This window comes from Bubalus bubalis, chromosome 8 (assembly GCF_019923935.1).
Source record: "Bubalus bubalis isolate 160015118507 breed Murrah chromosome 8, NDDB_SH_1, whole genome shotgun sequence".
Lineage (NCBI taxonomy): Eukaryota > Metazoa > Chordata > Mammalia > Artiodactyla > Bovidae > Bubalus > Bubalus bubalis.
In genome coordinates this window covers 106804043-106823515 of record NC_059164.1, presented here as the reverse complement: position 1 = coordinate 106823515, position 19473 = coordinate 106804043, and the positions used below count along the sequence as shown (strand labels likewise).

Genomic DNA, 19473 nt, shown 5'->3' with positions numbered 1-19473 from the left:
TTTTCTAATGGTCTCTTTATAGTTTTGTACATCTTTTGTTAGATTTATTTCTAAGCATTTTTAATTTGTTACTTATGGTGACATTTTATAAAATTTCATTTTAACTATGGATTACATTAATAAGTTAATTTATTATTCTGATTATTTTATTTATATTTTGGAGGTAAATCTTTAGTTTGAAAAGAGTTTTACCATTAACTGATGTTAAATTTTGTCAAACAATTTCTTCATTGTATATTTTGTTAATGTGACAATTTTTTTTTTTCATTGAAAGTTAAACATTATTTACTTTTCAGGATAAAAACTTTATCATGATTTACTTTTTATGGACTTGTTTTACTAATATTTTAAGATATTTGCATTTGTATTCATGAATAGGATTAGACTGTGTTTTCTACTTCATAATGTTTAACTCAGAGCTACTATCAAGAGCTTAAACAGTAAAGATACTTATTTTCTCATTTTATAAGAATTCCAAAAATAAAGAGTACAGGGTTTGTTAAAGGACTCAAAAAGACATTCAAGGTTCTGAGTCACAAGGACAGGCTCACACACCATACTTCAAACCATCTCTCACAACGATCTCTTCTTCTCCAGAAATCTCCTCAGGGCACCCTTCACCTCTGCATTCCTCAAACTGTAGATTAAGGGATTCAGCATAGGGTTGAAAAGGCTGTAAAACAATGACAGAATCTTCCTTTGTTCTTGAGAATGGCTGGACTTGGGCGCCAAGTACATGACGATGGCAGTGCCAAAGAAGAGCCCGACCATGCAGAGGTGGGAGGAGCAGGTGGAGAAGGCCTTCCTGCGGCCCTCAGCTGACTGGATCCTCAGGATGGCGGCCAGGATCCGCGCATAGGAGCCCAGAACCAGGCAGAGGGGCCCGACTAAGACAAACACGGAGCCTACAAAGAGGACGATTTGGTTGAGCCTGGTGTCGGCACAGGCCAATTTGAATACTGATATGATTTGACAGAAAAAGTGGTTTATTTTTTGTGGTCCACAAAAGGGTAGCCTCAGAATGAGAGAAATATGGACCAGGGCCAAGAGGAAGCTGAAAATCCAGCACGTGGCAGCCAGGACTGTGCACACTCTCCAGCTCATGATGACCGAGTAGTACAGGGGGTGGCAGATGGCCACGTACCGATCGTAGGACATCACCACCAGACTCAGACACTCTGTGACTGCAAATGCCAAATACAGAAAAGTCTGAAGTATGCATGGAGCAAAAGAGATGGTTTTCTTCTGCATTATAAGATTTGCCAGCATCTTAGGGACAGTGCTTGAGGCATAGGCCATGTCAACGATGGCGAGGTGTGACAGGAAGAAGTACATGGGGGTGTGCAGTCTGGAGTCCAGGCAGATGAGCCCCAGGATGACCCCGTTCCCCAGCAGTGTGAGGCTGTAGAATAACAAGAAGAGGCCAAAGAGGAAAACTTCAAGTTCTGGGTCAACTTGGAATCCCAGCAGGATGACTTCTGAGATCCATGTCTGATTGCTTTCCATGCTCTTTTGACAGATAAATAAAATGCTGCACTTGGGACAGAAATTTTAGAACTAAAGGGCAGAGAAGGAAAAAAGTTGATATACTCATACAAAGTGAGAATTTATGCCAGAGGCCACAAATCAGTAATTCCTATACCCAATCAGCCCAATGTCCTGTGGTATTGATTAGATAATTTGCCTTTATTGAAATTTTTAAAATTTTAGTTATTGATCAATTTTTTTAATTAGTAGATTTTGCATAAAAATTGGGATCTCTGTCTTCTTTTCAAAAAATAAAATATTTGTCATTTCTTAAAATTTGTTAGCTGAAGCTAATGAGAAGATAGTGGCAGATTGTTTCATTTACCACTATTTTCACTAATCTCTATTTTCTCACAGAAAATGAAGTTTAGTGATGCTGAACAATTTTATCAGTATACTTAAACTATTGATTTATATTTTATTAAGGAGAAAGTAAATATTCATCCTCAAGATGAGTTCTTAGGTTCTCCTGTACTTCAAACACATAGAAATAAAATATAAAATGACCCCCCCCCCCAAATACACAACCAGAGTTTAAAGTGAGACAATTTAATCAGAAACATGATATGGTCCAAGTATGAAATCAGAGAATCATACCTGGAACTCACCTGGTATGTGGTCAGGACAGATTTTTGGATATGGGGTATGAATATGGTTGATTGAAACTACAGGCTTGGGTTGAGCCCATAAAATGAGATAAAAACAAAACAAAACAAAAAACACTGCCGTTGGGCTGCTAGATACAGTGATTCTAAGGAAGTCAATATGCTTGCTGGCTCTGTCTTTAGATCACTAGTGCCTGAGACACTATTATATAGGACCTGATTCTATGTAAAGGGCCCATGAAGTCACCTGAAGAGCAAAAAATCCTTAAAACCACAAGGGAGGAAGAAACAAAAGGTGGAAATACCAAATCAAAATAAAAATACTGGCAAAAACAAAAAGACTTTCACTCAAAATATGTGCCTAAAAAACATACAAAAAAGATTTCATGCTAAAGAGGAAAACAAGGTAAATGATTGAAATTTGATTTATTCAAGATGAAACTAAATTTATAGAAGAATCTTCATAAAACTCGAATATAATTAAGGATGGTTAAGATGTTCCAATACATTAATAAAGGGTATGCTATTTATTCAAATGTTTAATAAGTTAAGAAAAATAAATAAGGAAAGCAGGAAAACACAATCAGTGTGTAAAAATAGATCAACTATGGACCTCTGAAATACGAAATATAGCCATACAATTTTTAAAAATCAATAAAGAAAATGATTTCCAGGCCTAATGTTAAGGAGGAAAATAGAGTCTTGGGAGGTCAAATTAAGAATCCACTCAGACTTGAATACAGAAAGAGGGGTAATATTTTGAAAGTGGAGTTTAGAGACATGAATAATAGATGAGAGGCTGTGCTTAGAAAAGATAAAGTTTCCCGAGCAAAAAAGAATGAAGAAAATGGTGAAGAAATAGTATTTGAAGAGATTTCACCATAAACATTCCAGTATTAAAAATAGACCTAAGTCCTTAAGATGCAAATATTTATTACACTTAATGATTGCAATACATAAACATAAATGTACATTCAAGCAATTTTTCATAACTGAAGATGATATAATCTTTAGAAAAAATGTACTCAGAGAACAGAATAGGATAAATAAAAAATAAATTCTCAAAAAAATGTAAATTCTTAACAATCATCTCTTTGACTATTGTCTTTTCTTCATTCTCTACATTTCACCTTCTGGAATTCCTATTCAATCAATGTTGTAGTCTATCAACCTATCTTAAGGCTCTTAATTATCCTTTTAGATTTCTTTTTACTTTTTTCATCATATTTTAGACATTTTATAACTATAATTCAATTGTACATTTATTCTATGAAAGATGCCAGGTTACCATCTATTTCCTCTACCTATTTTTTCAAAGCATTTATAATTTGAAAAAATTATATTGATTAGTTTTGAACCTATAGATTATAAAATGATTATTTTGGCATTTTAAAAGAGGACATTAAATTTTTGAAAATGAGTAAACAGAGAAAGGGACATTAAATAAAGAAAGTTAATATAAATATTCTTGATAAGAATTGAATCTTGAATCACTTGAAATTTTTTAGAGTACTTGATTAAATTTAGATACTATCAATTAATGTAAATCATTTTTAAAAGGTATGACATAAAATCTTTGGATCCCCAAATTACAAGACAAATGAAAAGAAAGTAAAAGCATTATGAATCCATAGCAGCAGAAGGAAGAAAAGGAGAAATAAAGGAACAAATAATTTTATAACGATCAGAAAACACAGTTTAAGCTGATATTAATAAATCTATGTATGTAAATTAAACATTATGCATAAATGGAAGACATTAAAAGACAGGTGAAGGTGAAGTCACTCAGTCGTGTCTGACTCTTTATGACCTCATGGACTGTAGCCCGCCAGGCTCCTCCATTCATGGGATTTTACAGGCAAGAATACTGGAATGGGTTGCCATTTCCTTCTCCATTAAAAGATATAATTAATCATAATAAAAGGAAAAAAGAAAATCAAGTTACAAAATCCTTTCAAGAGTCATACCTAAACTACCTACATGTAAATACAAACATACAAACTCTCTGTCACTGTCCTTGTCTCCATCTCTCTCTGTCTCTCTCACACACAGACCAAGGTTAAAGATGAAATAATGGAAAAGCATGTTTGAGCCAAATAGAATGTGGTAGTTGCAATATTGAGATAACTTCAAAGCATTTAAGACACACAGGAACTACCACAAATTAATAATGAAAAGGTAAATCCACCAGAAAGATAAAATTCAGAATCTATTCCCTACGAAGACTTAGCAAACATCAAGTAGAAAGAAACATCTTTAATCTGAGAAAAATATCTCCAAAACTTACATAAAAATTATATTTAATGGTAAAATAATAAAAACTTTTCTTATGAGTTAGAAAATAAACCTAATGTGCTTCACTGAAAACACTTCTATTTAACTCATAACTAGCCAGCAACAGACAAAAAGAAGAAAAAAGGGCACATTAAAATAGAAAATACAAAATACCAATTGTGTATGAGGAAAAAACTATAGATGAACTGTTGAAATTAAGTGTAATTATAAAAATTCTGGATTAAAAGTCAATGCAAAAAATGCAAATATATAGATGTTTAAAAATTGGAAAATTTGTAAAGATTCTAAACTTCTCCAAATTCATCTATACTTTCAATGAAATCCAAATCAGAATTCTAGGAGATTTTCTTTATTTGTGGAAATTAATAATCTTAATCTAAATTTTGTATACAAAAATGTCAAAGATCAAGGATAGCCAAAAATATCTGAGAATAAAAAATGAAATAAAAGGAATTTATTGATTAAAATCAAGTGCTATAAAACTACAATTATTAGTCAATGTGGTATTGAGGCAAGGGTGAACAAATAAACCAATGAAACAGCGTGGTTAACTCAGAAATACATTCATATAAACACACACACATACACGCTTGATCTAAGACAAAGGTGATACTGGTATTTTCAATAAACAATGCTGGGTAGAATGGCTGTCCATGAGGAAGAAAACTAAGACATGAACCTTACCATATATAATATAGAGAATAAATTCCAGGTAGGTTTTAGAACTAAACATAAAAGATACAAGCAAATCTTCCAGAATACAAATTAGAGGATCTTAGAGTAGCAATATTTCTTAAACAGAATCCAAAAGAAGAAGATTGTCTCATATCAATAGTATACATTCTGACTGGATTTCCTTTTCTTTTTGGATTTCTAAATTTAAGAACAACACATTTTCACTTAGGTTAATATTTTTAGCAACCATTTCTTAGAAAGTGATTAAGAAAACGACAGAAAGAAGGCATTTAAATTTTAAAAGTTTTGATAAAGCAAATGTTTTTACTGAACATGATGCCAGATACAGAACAGAGGTGAACTGGAGAAACAGCTTTCATAGTAGAACATTTTACCAAATTTCCAGCAGCAAATACTTTCCTCTAAACATAAGTGACAGTGGAGCCACATGATCCCACTCTAGGATCTGATTAAGGGTTTCCCTGGGATCAGATATACCATCCTGGAACCCTGTGACCTGGGAGGGCCTAGTCAGAGGAATGAGGAACCTATGATGAGACAGTGTGGGTATCAGATGTGACTCTGAGACCCCAGCACAGAGCAGGAAAGGGGTCTTCACAAAAGTGCCATTTTTGTCTTCCTAAGCCTGATGATTTCTGCCAGCCTTCTGTCCTCTTCTGTAAACCATTGACCAGTATATAAATAATGATTTGTGCGACTATGGGCTGGCACTACTTCTGATTTTTACCTCAACTTGGGCTTGAATGTAAAGGAAAACTCACAGAGATGGGAATGGCTGGAGCTGAGGCACCTGCTCCCTGGAGTGAGTGCAGTAGATGGGGAGTCCCAGGCACCTTTTCTGTCCTGACAGAAGGACAGGACTTAGGGTGCTCAGAAGCTTCGAGGTGGGAGGGCTTTAGAGTCTGATCACCTGAAACCAGCTCATTCCCCAGAGACATTCCTGTCAAGCCCAGGGAACAAATTACTAAGCATCTTCTCACCATTCTATGTCTTCCCTACAGAGTAGAGCAAAACCTACCATGTGTGTGTGTGTGTGTGTGTGTGAACTACTTAAGCAGAGAAATAAGAACTCAGGAAGAATGGCTGGGGTAATCCTACTCAGAGGGATCTTGGTATGAAAATTTAACAAGTCTAAGTCATATATTATGGATTATGTCACATAGAACAATCTCTAAGTAATTAGACTTATTATGTACTTGATCTTCAAGTCATGCCTGCCTCCATATCCCCTTTTGGAATGATTTAAATGTCATGATGTGGTACATGTGGACCCCATGGAGCTTGTTAAGACAGCACCTCAAAGGACCAAATCCTCCCTGGAGAGGGTACAATCTTCGTCTGCTGGAAAGTGTTATTACGAAATGAACTACCAAAATCTTCCATTACAAATAATTGTTTTTACTCAGAAACTCATAAAGATTGAACTCTGTTCTCTTATAATTAAGGCAAGTTTTGTGACTTTAAGAATACTGGACTTACTCTCTTGAGATAGAAAGTCATCAGGCACTACTGTTTCATGCCGTGTGCAGTAGGCAAACATCTGTTCTGGACCACTGCGTTTTGGGAAGAGACCTGGACTGAGATATTAATTTATGGGTTAGCAGCATATGTAATGGGCTTCCCTGGTGGCTCAGACAGTAAAGAAATTACCTGCAATGCAGAAGACCTAGGTGTGATCCCTGGTTGGGAAGATCCCCTGGGGGAGGGCACAGCAACCCACTTCAATATTTTTGCCTGGAGAATCATGGACAGAGGGGCCTGGCAGGCTACATATAGTCCATAGGGTTGCAAAGAATTGGACACAACTGAGCGACAAAGCACAACAGCACAAGCGTATATAATGTATTGTAATCACTGAGACTGAAGAGGCCCATAGAAAGTATATAGAAAATAGATATGAAGAATCAACCCTGAAAAATGCCAGTGTTTTTAGATAAGCGAAATGATGAAGAGCACAATGGCACCCCACTCCAGTACTCTTGCCTGGAAAATCCCATGGACTGAGGAGCCTGGTAGACTGCAGTCCATGGGGTCGCTAGGAGTGGAACACGACTGTGTAACTTTCAAGTAGACAACCTGAGCGACTTCACTTTCACTTTTCACTTTCACACATTGGAGAAGGAAATGGCGACCCATTCCAGTGTTCTTGCCTGGAGAATCCCAGGGACGGGGGAGCCTGGTGGGCTGCCGTCTATGGGGTTGCACAGAGTCGGACACGACTGAAGCGACTTAGCAACCAGGAAAGTAGAAGGGCCACCAGGAGAGCAAAATATCAGTGCTCAGGTGGGCAGTTCATCTCTCCACACAAGTCTTCACTTCTTATACTTGTACAGACTCCTAAGGTCAGGTAGAGGGTGAGAGTTCAGGACCTTCTCACTTTTTCCTTGTAGATATCTGAGTCCTGGACATGCAGATATCCCTACACATGCGTATGGTCCTCTATAGTCCCAGGAAGATGCTGGAGCCTTTCAGAGCCACCTGTATCCATCTCATTGCTCAGCTTTTCCTCTGAAGTTTTTTGGTCAGACAGTTTGGCACCATATCTTCATGTGAAATGCCTACCTTCATGTGTAATGTGTTATCAGTACCTCCAACAGCTGTGATGCTTAATAAGTGCCTCTCACGGTTTTCCATAAACACTCTGTAAATTCTATAAATTCTATAAATACACAATGAGAAGGGTGAGCCAGGTCAAACACAATCTTGCAAGTAGGTATTATAAGTAATCTAGAGATGATTTAAAGCCGACAGTAGGATGTCCCTAGGTTCTCCGCTAACATTCATTTGAGTCTTTTGTAACTCTGAGCTAATGGCCTAGTTTTCTAGGATTTCCAAATCCTAACCACCATATAAATAATGGAAATTTATTTTCTCACAGTCCTAGGGGTTTGTAGGCAAAGACTAAGGTGTTGACAGGTTTGGTTTCTTCTGAAGCCACTCTTCCTGGTTTCTAGATGACTGTCTTCTCCCTATATCTTCACAAAGTCTTCCCTCTATTTATGTCTATATTCTATCTCCTTACAAGGACATTGGTCACTTCAAATTAGGGCCACTATAAATACCTCACATTAATATAATTACCTCCATAAATCTTATCTCTGAAAAGTCACATTTATATGTACTCCGGGGCCCTGGTTTCTATATATTAACTTTGAGGGGACACAACTCAGTATAAAGTGGCTGATTACTCACTTTTCAGACAATGAAATGTTGCCACGTGGTGTGCATGATTAACAGCCACAAGTCAACTTGCTGAATATTGGCTTTCAGGTATATGACCTGAATTTAAGAATAATCATATCTTTTGGAATGTGGCTCAGGATTGCATTGCCCCAGTTTTTACTTTCCTACTAATAAAGACCTCATTATAAAAATAAAAACATTAACTGGAGCAGATTGGCATTTGCATAAACTATGTATAAATACCCTTGCCAAACCCTCTCCAGGGGATTTCAGGCTGCCTTAATCATTAATGAATTTAACAAAAATTTGTTGCATGCTGAAGATTAATTCTTCAAAAAATTCTTTGATAATATTTAATGTTTATTTGAGCAAGTAACTTAGACTTCACATGAGTCAATAGTATAACCTGTGATCCTTGAGAAAAAGGAAATGCCAGTTGAGCTCACTTTCCCAGACGCCTAGTTCTGACAGGCATTTTCTAAATGATGACCATAAAAATGGAATCTGAGCAGAAAGCCACAGTCTTGTTGGATGGAAGTATTCGAAAATGGAGATATGGAGTATAAGAGGGCTGGGAATTGAGTTGTGGGGGTATTTGGAAAAGGAAAGATCTGTAGATAAGGAGCCCCCAAAATTTGTGCAAGAGTTTTTGTGAGGTATTTCTTAACCCTAAAGCACATAAATGTTAAAACCTAACAGGGAACAGTTGTTGACAGACTGAGAGGTGAGAAGAGCTGAGCACAACTGAACAGATATTTCAGACACTGCAAAATGTCTAGAAGAAGTTGGAGTTATAATCTAGCCAACCTGGAGAGATCTTCATAAAGATTTTGATCTAGGTGCAAAAATGACATCCAGGGAGTAAGAGTAACAATAAAATAGACCAATATTAACAAACCTAAAACCAAGGCCCAAGAGAAATAAGGTGATCTCCAAAAATGTAATTGTTTGCTCAGGGGAAAAGCACAAAAAAATAAATAATCTTTATAGAAGTATAAGGGTTTCCCTGGTGGCTCAGACGGTAAAGTGTCTGCCTGCAATGCGGGAGACCTAGGTTCCATCCCTGAGTCGGGAAGATCCCCTGGAGAAGGAAATGGCAACACACTCCAGTACTCTTGCCTGGAAAATTCCATGGATGGAGGAGCCTGGTGGGCTACAGTCCATGGGGCCACAAAGAGTCGGACATGACTGAGTGACTTCACTTTCATAGAAGTATAATATAATTGATAGCTTCTACAATGTATCATTTAACCATTGAAAATCAGAAAGAAATGATCAATGCTCAAGAGATACATTCGTCCACAGAAAAGGTCCCAGACATAATACAGATAGTGAAGTTACAAATAAAGTTATCAAATAACTACAATTTATATTGAAGAAATGGGAAACAAAGATAGAAAAAATGAAAAATATAATATTTCACTGAAGTATTAGAGTCTACAAAAAGAATCAAATATCTATTCTGAAACAACAATATGTATTATCTTAAATTAAGAAAACATTGGCTAGATTTAACAGATGACTGCCCCGAACAGCAAGCAGGACCAATGAACTTATATGAAGATTAATAAGAAACTAACAAGCAATAGCATTAAAAGTAATGAAAAATGGAGTTGAGTCTGAAAGACATATGGGAACATGGTAAAAACTCTAATATATACTAATGAAAAAAAAAGATAAAATAGGAATAAAACAAATTTTGAAGATATTATTTCTGAGAATTGTTGATTCTACATTTTCTCCACTTCCAATTTCTCCACTTAAGTGTTATTTCATCGTATTTTCACCATTTCCATTTTCCAGTTTATTTGCCCATCAGATTTTTGTATTCCCCAATTTTTCCAGCCCATAATTTTTCTTGTCTCTACATGATCAGATTGTTTATAAACCTTAATTTAACTGTTTCATATTATAGATTTTCTATTTTTAAAACTATACTTTCCAAAACTTTCTATTTCTTCATTATATAGTTAATATATGCTCATCATACTTACACTTAAAAATTCAGATTAAGAAAATATTTTCTTTATGTGAATTTACTCTCAAAAAATGCATAGTATATGAATGGCATTAGTGATCTTTTTCATTTAAAATGAATTTAATAAAAACATTACAAGTCAATACATATATGATAAAGGTTGATTTTTAAGAATATATCCTTTTGAATGCATGTTCCATACAAGTACATGTTTTATCTATCTCCTAATAGTAGAAATCTTGGATGTTTCCAACCTTTTAGCTACTATAAGTCCCACTACAATGAGGCATCTTCGCTCACATAATTAAGTCCTCAGATAAATTCTTTAAATTGTAATTATTGGGGTGAAACTAACAGCATTCATCTCTTTGTATCAAATATCCCTGAAGAAAGATATAGGGCTTTAGGCTCCTACGAACACACAATAGTATTACCTATTTTCTTTTCTTTTTTTTTTTAATTTTATTTTATTTTTAAACTTTACAATATTGTGTTAGTTTTGCCAAATATAGAAATGAATCCACCACAGGTATACATGTGTTCCCCATCCTGAACCCTCCTCCCTCCTCCCTCCCCATACCATCCCTCTGGGTCATCCCAGTGCACCAGCCCCAAGCATCCAGTATCCTGCATTGAACCTCGACTGGTGACTTGTTTCATACATGAGATTATACATGTTTCAATGCCATTCTCCCAAATCTTCCCACCCTTTCCCTCTCCCACAGAGTCCATAAGACTGTTCTGTACATCAGTGTCTCTTTTGCTGTCTCGTACACAGGGTTATTGTTACCATCTTTCTAAATTCCATATATATGCGTTAGTATACTGTATTGGTGTTTTTCTTTCTGGCTTACTTCACTCTGTATAATAGGCTCCAGTTTCATCCACCTCATTAGAACTGATTCAAATGTATTCTTTTTAATGGCTGAGTAATACTCCATTGTGTATATGTACCACTGCTTTCTTATCCATTCATCTGCTGATGGACATCTAGGTTGCTTCCATGTCCTGGCTATTATAAACAGTGCTGCGATGAACATTGGGGTACACGTGTCTCTTTCCCTTCTGGCTTCCTCAGTGTGTATGCCCAGCAGTGGGATTGCTGGATCATAAGGTAGTTTTATTTCCAGTTTTTTAAGGAATCTCCACACTGTTCTCCATAGTGGTTGTACTAGTTTGCATTCCCACCAACAGTGTAAGAGGGTTCCCTTTTCTCCACACCCTCTCCAGCATTTATTGCTTGTAGACTTTTGGATCGCAGTTATTCTGACTGGCGGGAAATGATACCTCATAGTGGTTTTCATTTGCATTTCTCTGATAATAAGTAATGTTGAGCATCTTTTCATGTGTTTGTTAGCCATCTGTATGTCTTCTTTGGAGAAATGTCCATTTAGTTCTTTGGCCCATTTTTTGATTGGGTCATTTATTTTTCTGGGGTTGAGCTGTAGGAGTTGCTTGTATATTTTTGAGATTAGTTGTTTGTCAGTTGCTTCATTTGCTATTATTTTCTCCCATTCTGAAGGCTGCCTTTTCACCTTGCTAATAATTTCCTTTGATGTGCAGAAGCCTTTAAGTTTAATTAGGTCCCATTTGTTTATTTTTGCTTTTATTTCCAATATTCTGGGAGGTGGGTCATAGAGGATCCTGCTGTGATGTATGTCGGAGAGTGTTTTGCCTATGTTCTCCTCTAGGAATTTTATAGTTTCTGGTCTTACATTTAGATCTTTAATCCATTTTGAGTTTATTTGTGTGTATGGTGTTAGAAAGTGTTCTAGTTTCATTCTTTTACAAGTGGTTGACCAATTTTCCCAGCACCACTTGTTAAAGAGATTGTCTTTAATCCATTGTATATTCTTGCTGTCCATATGTGTCCATAAGGTGTCCATATGTGCGTGGATTTATCTCTGGGCTTTCTATTTTGTTCCATTGATCTATATTTCTGTCTTTGTGCCAGTACCATACTGTCTTGATAACTGTGGCTTTGTAGTAGAGCCTGAAGTCAGGTAGGTTGATTCCTCCAGTTCCATTCTTCTTTCTCAAGATAGCTTTGGCTATTCGAGGTTTTTTGTATTTCCATACAAATCGTGAAATTATTTGTTCTAGCTCTGTGAAGAATACCATTGGTAGCTTGATAGGGATTGCATTGAATCTATAAATTGCTTTGGGTAGTATACTCATTTTCACTATATTGATTCTTCGAATCCATGAACATGGTATATTTCTCCATCTATTAGTGTCCTCTTTGATTTCTTTCACCAGTGTTTTATAGTTTTCTATATATAGGTCTTTAGTTTCTTTAGGTAGATATATTCCTAAGTATTTTATTCTTTCTGTTGCAATGGTGAATGGAATTGTTTCCTTAATTTCTCTTTCTGTTTTCTCATTATTAGTGTATAGGAATGCAAGGGATTTCTGTGTGTTGATTTTATATCCTGCAACTTTACTATAATCATTGATGAGTTCTAGTAATTTTCTGGTGGAGTCTTTAGGGTTTTCTATGTAGAGGATCATGTCATCTGCAAATAGTGAGAGTTTTACTTCTTCTTTTCCAATTTGGATTCCTTTTATTTCTTTTTCTGCTCTGATTCCTGTGGCCAAAACTTCCAAAACTATGTTGAATAGTAATGGTGAAAGTGGGCACCCTTGTCTTGTTCCTGACTTTAGAGGAAATGCTTTCAATTTTTCACCATTGAGGATAATGTTTGCTGTGGGTTTGTCATATATAGCTTTTATTATGTTGAGGTATGTTCCTTCTATTCCTGCTTTCTGGAGAGTTTTTATCATAAATGGATGTTGAATTTTGTCAAAGGCTTTCTCTGCATCTATTGAGATAATCATATGGTTTTTATTTTTCAATTTGTTAATGTGGTGTATTACATTGATTGATTTGCGGATATTGAAGAATCCTTGCATCCCTGGGATAAAGCCCACTTGGTCATGGTGTGTGATCTTTTTAATGTGTGGTTGGATTCTGACTGCTAGAATTTTGTTAAGGATTTTTGCATCTATGTTCATCAGTGATATTGGCCTGTAGTTTTCTTTTTTTGTGGGATCTTTGTCAGGTTTTGGTATTAGGGTGATGGTGGCCTCATAGAATGAGTTTGGAAGTTTACCTTCCTCTGCAATTTTCTGGAAGAGTTTGAGTAGGATAGGTGTTAGCTCTTCTCTAAATTTTTGGTAGAATTCAGCTGTGAAGCCGTCTGGACCTGGGCTTTTGTTTGCTGGAAGATTTTTGATTTCAGTTTCAATTTCCGTGCTTGTGATGGGTCTGTTAAGATTTTCTATTTCTTCCTGGTCCAGTTTTGGAAACTTCTACTTTTCTAAGAATTTGTCCATTTCTTCCACATTGTCCATTTTATTGGCATATAATTGTTGATAGTAGTCTCTTATGATCTTTTGTATTTCTGTGTTGTCTATTGTGATCTCTCCATTTTCATTTCTAATTTTATTGATTTGATTTTTCTCCCTTTGTTTCTTGATGAGTCTGGCTAATGGTTTGTCAATTTTATTTATCCTTTCAAAGAACCAGCTTTTGGCTTTGTTGATTTTTGCTATGGTCTCTTTTGTTTCTTTTGCATTTATTTCTGCCCTAATTTTTAAGATTTCTTTCCTTCTACTAACCCTGGGGTTCTTCATTTCTTCCTTTTCTAGTTGCTTTAGGTGTAGAGTTAGGTTATTTATTGGACTTTTTTCTTGTTTCTTGAGGTATGCCTGTATTGCTATGAACTTTCCCCTTAGGACTGCTTTTACGGTGTCCCACAGGTTTTGGGTTGTTGTGTTTTCATTTTCATTCGTTTCTATGCAAATTTTGATTTCTTTTTTGATTTCTTCTGTGATTTGTTGGTTATTCAGCAGCGTGTTGTTCAGCCTCCATATGTTGGAATTTTTAATAGTTTTTCTCCTGTAATTGAGATCTAATCTTACTGCATTGTGGTCAGAAAAGATGCTTGGAATGATTTCTATTTTTTTGAATTTACCAAGGCTAGCTTTATGGCCCAGGATGTGATCTATCCTGGAGAAGGTTCCATGTGCACTTTAGAAAAAGGTGAAATTCATTGTTTTGGGATGAAATGTCCTATAGATATCAATTAGGTCTAACTGGTCTATTGTATTGTTTAAAGTTTGTGTTTCCTTGTTAATTTTCTGTTTAGTTGATCTATCCATAGGTGGGAGTGGGGTATTAAAGTCTCCCACTATTATTGTGGTATTGCTAATTTCTCCTTTCATACTTGTTAGCATTTGTCTTACATATTGTGGTGCTCCTGTATTGAGTGCATATATATTTATAACTGTTATATCTTCTTCTTGGATTGATCCTTGGATCATTATGTAGTGACCATCTTTGTCTCTTTTCACAGCCTTTGTTTTAAAGTCTATTTTATCTGATATGAGTATTGCTACTCCTGCTTTCTTTTGGTTCCTATTTGCATGGAAAATCTTTTTCCAGCCCTTCACTTTCAGTCTGTATGTGTCCCCTGTTGTGAGGTGGGTCTCTTGTAGACAGCATATGTAGGGGTCTTGTTTTTGTATCCATTCAGCCAGTCTTTGTCTTTTGGTTGGGGCATTCAACCCATTTACGTTTAAGGTAATTACTGATAAGTATGATCCCGTTGCCATTTACTTTATTGTTTTGGGTTTGAATTTATACACCGTTTTTGTGTTTCCTGTCTAGAGAATATCCTTTAGTATTTGTTGGAGAGCTGATTTGGTGGTGCTGAATTCTCTCAGCTTTTGCTTGTCTGAAAAGCTTTTGATTTCTCCTTCATATTTGAATGAGATCCTTGCTGGGTACAATAATCTGGGCTGTAGGTTATTTTCTTTCATCATTTTAAGTATGTCTTGCCATTCCCTCCTGGCTTGAAGAGTTTCTTTTAAAAGATCAGCTGTTATCCTTATGGGAATTCCCTTGTGTGTTATTTGTTGTTTTTCCCTTGCTGCTTTTAATATTTGTTCTTTGTGTTTGCTCTTTGTTAATTTGATTAATATGTGTCTTGGGGTGTTTCGCCTTGGGTTTATCCTGTTTGGGACTCTCTGGGTTTCTCGGACTTGGGTGATTATTTCCTTCCCCATTTTAGGGAAATTTTCAACTATTATCTCCTCAAGTATTTTCTCATGGTCTTTCTTTTTGTCTTCTTCTTCTGGGACCCCTATGATTCGAATGTTGTAGTGTTTAATATTGTCCTGAAGGTCTCTGAGATTGTCCTCATTTCTTTTAATTCGTTTTTCTTTTATCCTCTCTGATTCATTTATTTCTACCTTTCTATCTTCTAATTCACTAATCCTATCTTCTGCCTCTGTTATTCTACTATTTGTTGCCTCCAGAGTGTTTTTAATTTCATTTATTGCATTATTCATTATATATTGACTCTTTTTTATTTCTTCTAGGTCCTTGTTAAACCTTTCTTGCATCTTCTCAATCCTTGTCTCCAGGCTATTTATCTGTGATTCCACTTTGATTTCAAGATTTTGGATCAATTTCACTATCATTATTCTTTATCAGGTAGATTCCCTATCTCTTCCTCTTTTATTTGGTTTGGTGGGCATTTATCCTGTTCCTTTATCTGCTGGATATTCCTCTGTCTCTTCATCTTGTTTAAATTGCTGAGTTTGGGGTGTCCTTTCTGTATTCTGGCAGTTTGTGGAGTTCTCTTTATTGTGGCGTTTCCTCACTGTGTGTGGGTTTGTACAGGTGGCTTGTCAAGGTTTCCTGGTTAGGGAAGCTTGTGTCGGTGTTCTGGTGGGTGGAGCTGTATTTCTTCTCTCTGGAATGCAATGAAGTGTCCAGTAATGAGTTATGAGATGTCTATGGTTTGGGGGTGACTTTGGGAAGCCTGTATCTTGGAGCTCAGGGCTGTGTTCCTTTGTTGCTGGAGAATTTGCTTCGTATGTCTTGCCCTGGAACTTGTTGGCCCTTGTGTGGTGCTTGGTTTCAGTGTCAGTATGGAGGCATTTGATGAGCTCCTGTCAATTAATGTTCCTTGGAGTCAGGAGTTCCCTGGAGTCAGGGTTTGAACTTAAGCCTCCTGCTTCCAGTTATCGGTCTTATTTTTACAGTAGTTTCAAAACTTCTCCTTCTATACAGCACCATTGATAAAACATCTACGTTAAAGAGGAAAAGTTTCTCTACCGTGAGGGTCACCCAGAGAGGTTCACAGCGTTACATGGAGAAGAGAAGAGGGAGGAGGGAGTTAGAGGTGACCTGAATGAGATGAGGTGGAATCAATAGAGGAGAGAGTGGGCTAGCCAGTAATCACTTCCTTATGTGCACTCCACAACTGGACCACTCAGAGATGTTCACGGAGTTATACAGAGTAGAGAAGAAGGAGGCAGGAGACAGAGGTGGCCAGGAGGATAAAAGGGGGGAATGAAAAGGAGGGAGACAGATCCAGCCAGTAATCAGTTCCCTAAGTGTTCTCCACCGTCTGGAACACACAGAAATTCACAGAGTTGGGTAGAGTAGAGAGGGGTTAGGGAGGACACACAGGCGACCTGGTGGAGAAAAAGGAGAGTCCAAAGGGAAAGAGAGCAGTCAAGCCAGTAATCTCGCTCCCTAGTGAAAAATGGGTACTGAAGATTGGGTTCTTAAAGGTACAGAATTGGTAACAAATACATAAAAGCAAAAATTAAAAATCTAGAGTAGAGTTTGGAATTTCAAAAATACGATGTTAAAGAAAAGAAGAAGGAAAAGAAAGAGAGAAAAAACGAACAAACAAAAACAAACAAGGTCACGAAAATGATAAAGAAAATATAGGTACAAAATTGATAACTAATACCAAAAAGCAAAAGTTAAAAATCTAGAGTAGAGTTTGGAATTTCAAAAATACAATGTTAAAAAAAAAAGAAGAAGAAAAAGAAAGAGAGAAAAAAAAAAGTTGCAAAAATTATAAAGAAAATACAGGTACAAAATTGATAACAAATACCAAAAAGCATAAATTAAAAATCTAGGGTAGAGTTTGGAATTTCAGATATACAATGTTATATAAAAGAAGAAGAGAAAGAAACAGAGGGAAAAAAAAGTCACAGAAATTATTAAAAAAATTATAGGTACAAAATTGATAACAAATACCAAAAAGCTAAAATTAAAAATCTAGAGTAGAGTTTGGAATTTCAAAAATACACTGTTAAAGAAAAGAAGAAAAAAAAAAAAAAACAAGGTCAAAAAAATTATAAAAAATGTATATATGAAGTTTGCATTAAAAATAAATAGGGTCTTTTTTTTTTTCAAAGTAATAGGTTATAAAAGTGAAAATTAAAGGAATAATAGAGGACATAAATTTTTTTTAAAAAATTAAAAAAAAAAAGAAAGAATGATCGTAAAAATAGTAAAAATATATCTGGGACTTTCTCTGGTTTTGTTGTGAGTATTATGGGTTCAGTTCATTTTTGGCTAGTTCCTTGGTCTGACTTATATTTCTCAAGATCTATAGGCCCCTTCCTATGTAGTTGGTACTAACCACAGGGTTTTAATCTATTGCCTGTAGCTTCCAAGGCGTTTCCCTCTGTTATAGCTTCTTCTGTTTGCTGGTCTCTTCAGTGTCTGGTTTCCGCCCTGACACAAAGGGGATGGTGGAGGACACCTTTTTTTTTTTTTTTTTTTTTTTTTTAGGCTCACTTGTTCATTCGCGCTGTGGGGAGGGAGGGAGGGATGCTGCAAACAAATAACACTGGCGTGCACTCGCAGTGCCTCAGCCACACTGGGTCTGCCCCCACTCACGGCACGTGTAGCCTCCCTGCCCACACTGCTCAGGCTCTAGGTTGCTCCGCCGAGAACCATCCGTGGCCGGCCCTGGGCTGCCTGCACCTCCCAAGTCCAAGCCGCTCAGGTTCAGGCACTCGGGTAGTCCTCAGAGGCGCACACTCGGTCGGGCGTGCGTTTTGTGCCCTTCCCAGATCCGAGCAGCTCAGGTGATGAGGCGTTTGGCGCGCGCAATTGCTGCGACTTATTGCCTCCCCGCCGCTCGGTTACCTAGGTGTGCAACCGGCGCACCTTCTCAGGCAGATGTTGACCGTCCAGACCCCCAAGAAGTTTTAGTTAGCAAAGAAGCCTGCTTACAGTTTTATAGATAATGTCTCTCTGGGGCTGCGATTGCCCCCTTCTGGCTCTGGCTGGCTGTCACCAGAGGGGGATGGTCTGCAGCCTGCTATCTCTGTTCAGTCCTTTGTTCCGTGCGCGGGCCTGGCGGTGTCTTAGGTTGGGGCTGGCTTTTCGCGTGGTAGATATCCCACAGTCTGGTTTGCTAGCCCAAATTATTTCGCTCAGATAACGCTTGGGTTCTTCAGGCCAGATCCTTACTCTAAGTGATGCAGCGCTTGCTAGTGGCGTGTGCAGGCGTCTGCACTGCTTCTCCTTTGGGGGAGTTACCTTAGCGCTCCTAATCTGCAGGTTTTAATTGTTTATTTATTTTTCCTCCCTGTTATGTTGCCCTCTGTGCTTCCAAGGCTCGGCACAGATTTGGCAGTAAGGAGGTTTCCTGGTGTTTGGAAACTTCTCTCTTTTTAAGACTCCCTTCCCGGGACAGAGCTCTGTTCCTCCCTCTTTTGTCTCTTTTTTTGTCTTTTATATTTTTTCCTACCTCCTTTCGAAGACTTGGGTTGCTTTTCTGGGTGCCTGATGTCCTCTGCCGGCATTCAGAAGTTGTTTTGTGGAATTTACTTGGCGTTTAAATGTTCTTTTGATGAATGTGTGGGGGGGAGAGTGTTCTCCCCCGTCCTACTCCTCTGCCATCTTAGCTCCTCCCCTCAGTATTACCAATTTTCTTAAGGCCTTGCCATAAAGAGAGAATAAAATTGAAAAAGTCATCAATATTAATTACAGATAATTGTATCTCTTTTTAACTTCAACATTTATTTATTATTTATATTTTTATATGAATGATGATAATCTGGGAAATTAATTTTAAAGTTTCCTAAAAATGCTTAAAGAACAGCTTAAATTTTGTGTTCTATTCAAGTTTTTGTTTTTCTACTTCAAACTCTTGAAACATTTCAAAAACTTAGCTGTTAAACAGCTTTAACTTAGTTGCTAAAAAGCTTTATTTATTTAGAATAGAGACAGTTAAAAACTGAAAGCTTGATAATGAATACTGAAATTTAACTGAAAGGCAGTTTGCTTTCTAAGAAAGTTTTCTTACCTTCCTTCTCTTTTCTTCCTTTCTTTTTCTTACCATTGTGAATACATTATCATGTAGT

At 36.8% G+C, this 19473-nt stretch overlaps 1 protein-coding gene across 1 annotated transcript; it reads right to left on the bottom strand.

Annotated features, from left to right (window-relative positions):
- Positions 1-573: 573 nt before the first annotated feature.
- On the bottom strand, positions 574-1678 carry LOC102402978 (olfactory receptor 2A12). The gene has a single exon (XM_006071858.4). The coding sequence runs from the start codon at positions 1504-1506 to the stop codon at positions 574-576; it is 933 nt and encodes a 310-aa protein (XP_006071920.3). The 5' UTR covers positions 1507-1678.
- Positions 1679-19473: the final 17795 nt, after the last annotated feature.

Coding starts and splice junctions, on each gene's coding strand:
- LOC102402978 (XM_006071858.4), bottom strand. CDS start 1,506: ATGGAAAGCAATCAGACATGGATCTCAGAAGTCATCCTGCTGGGATTC.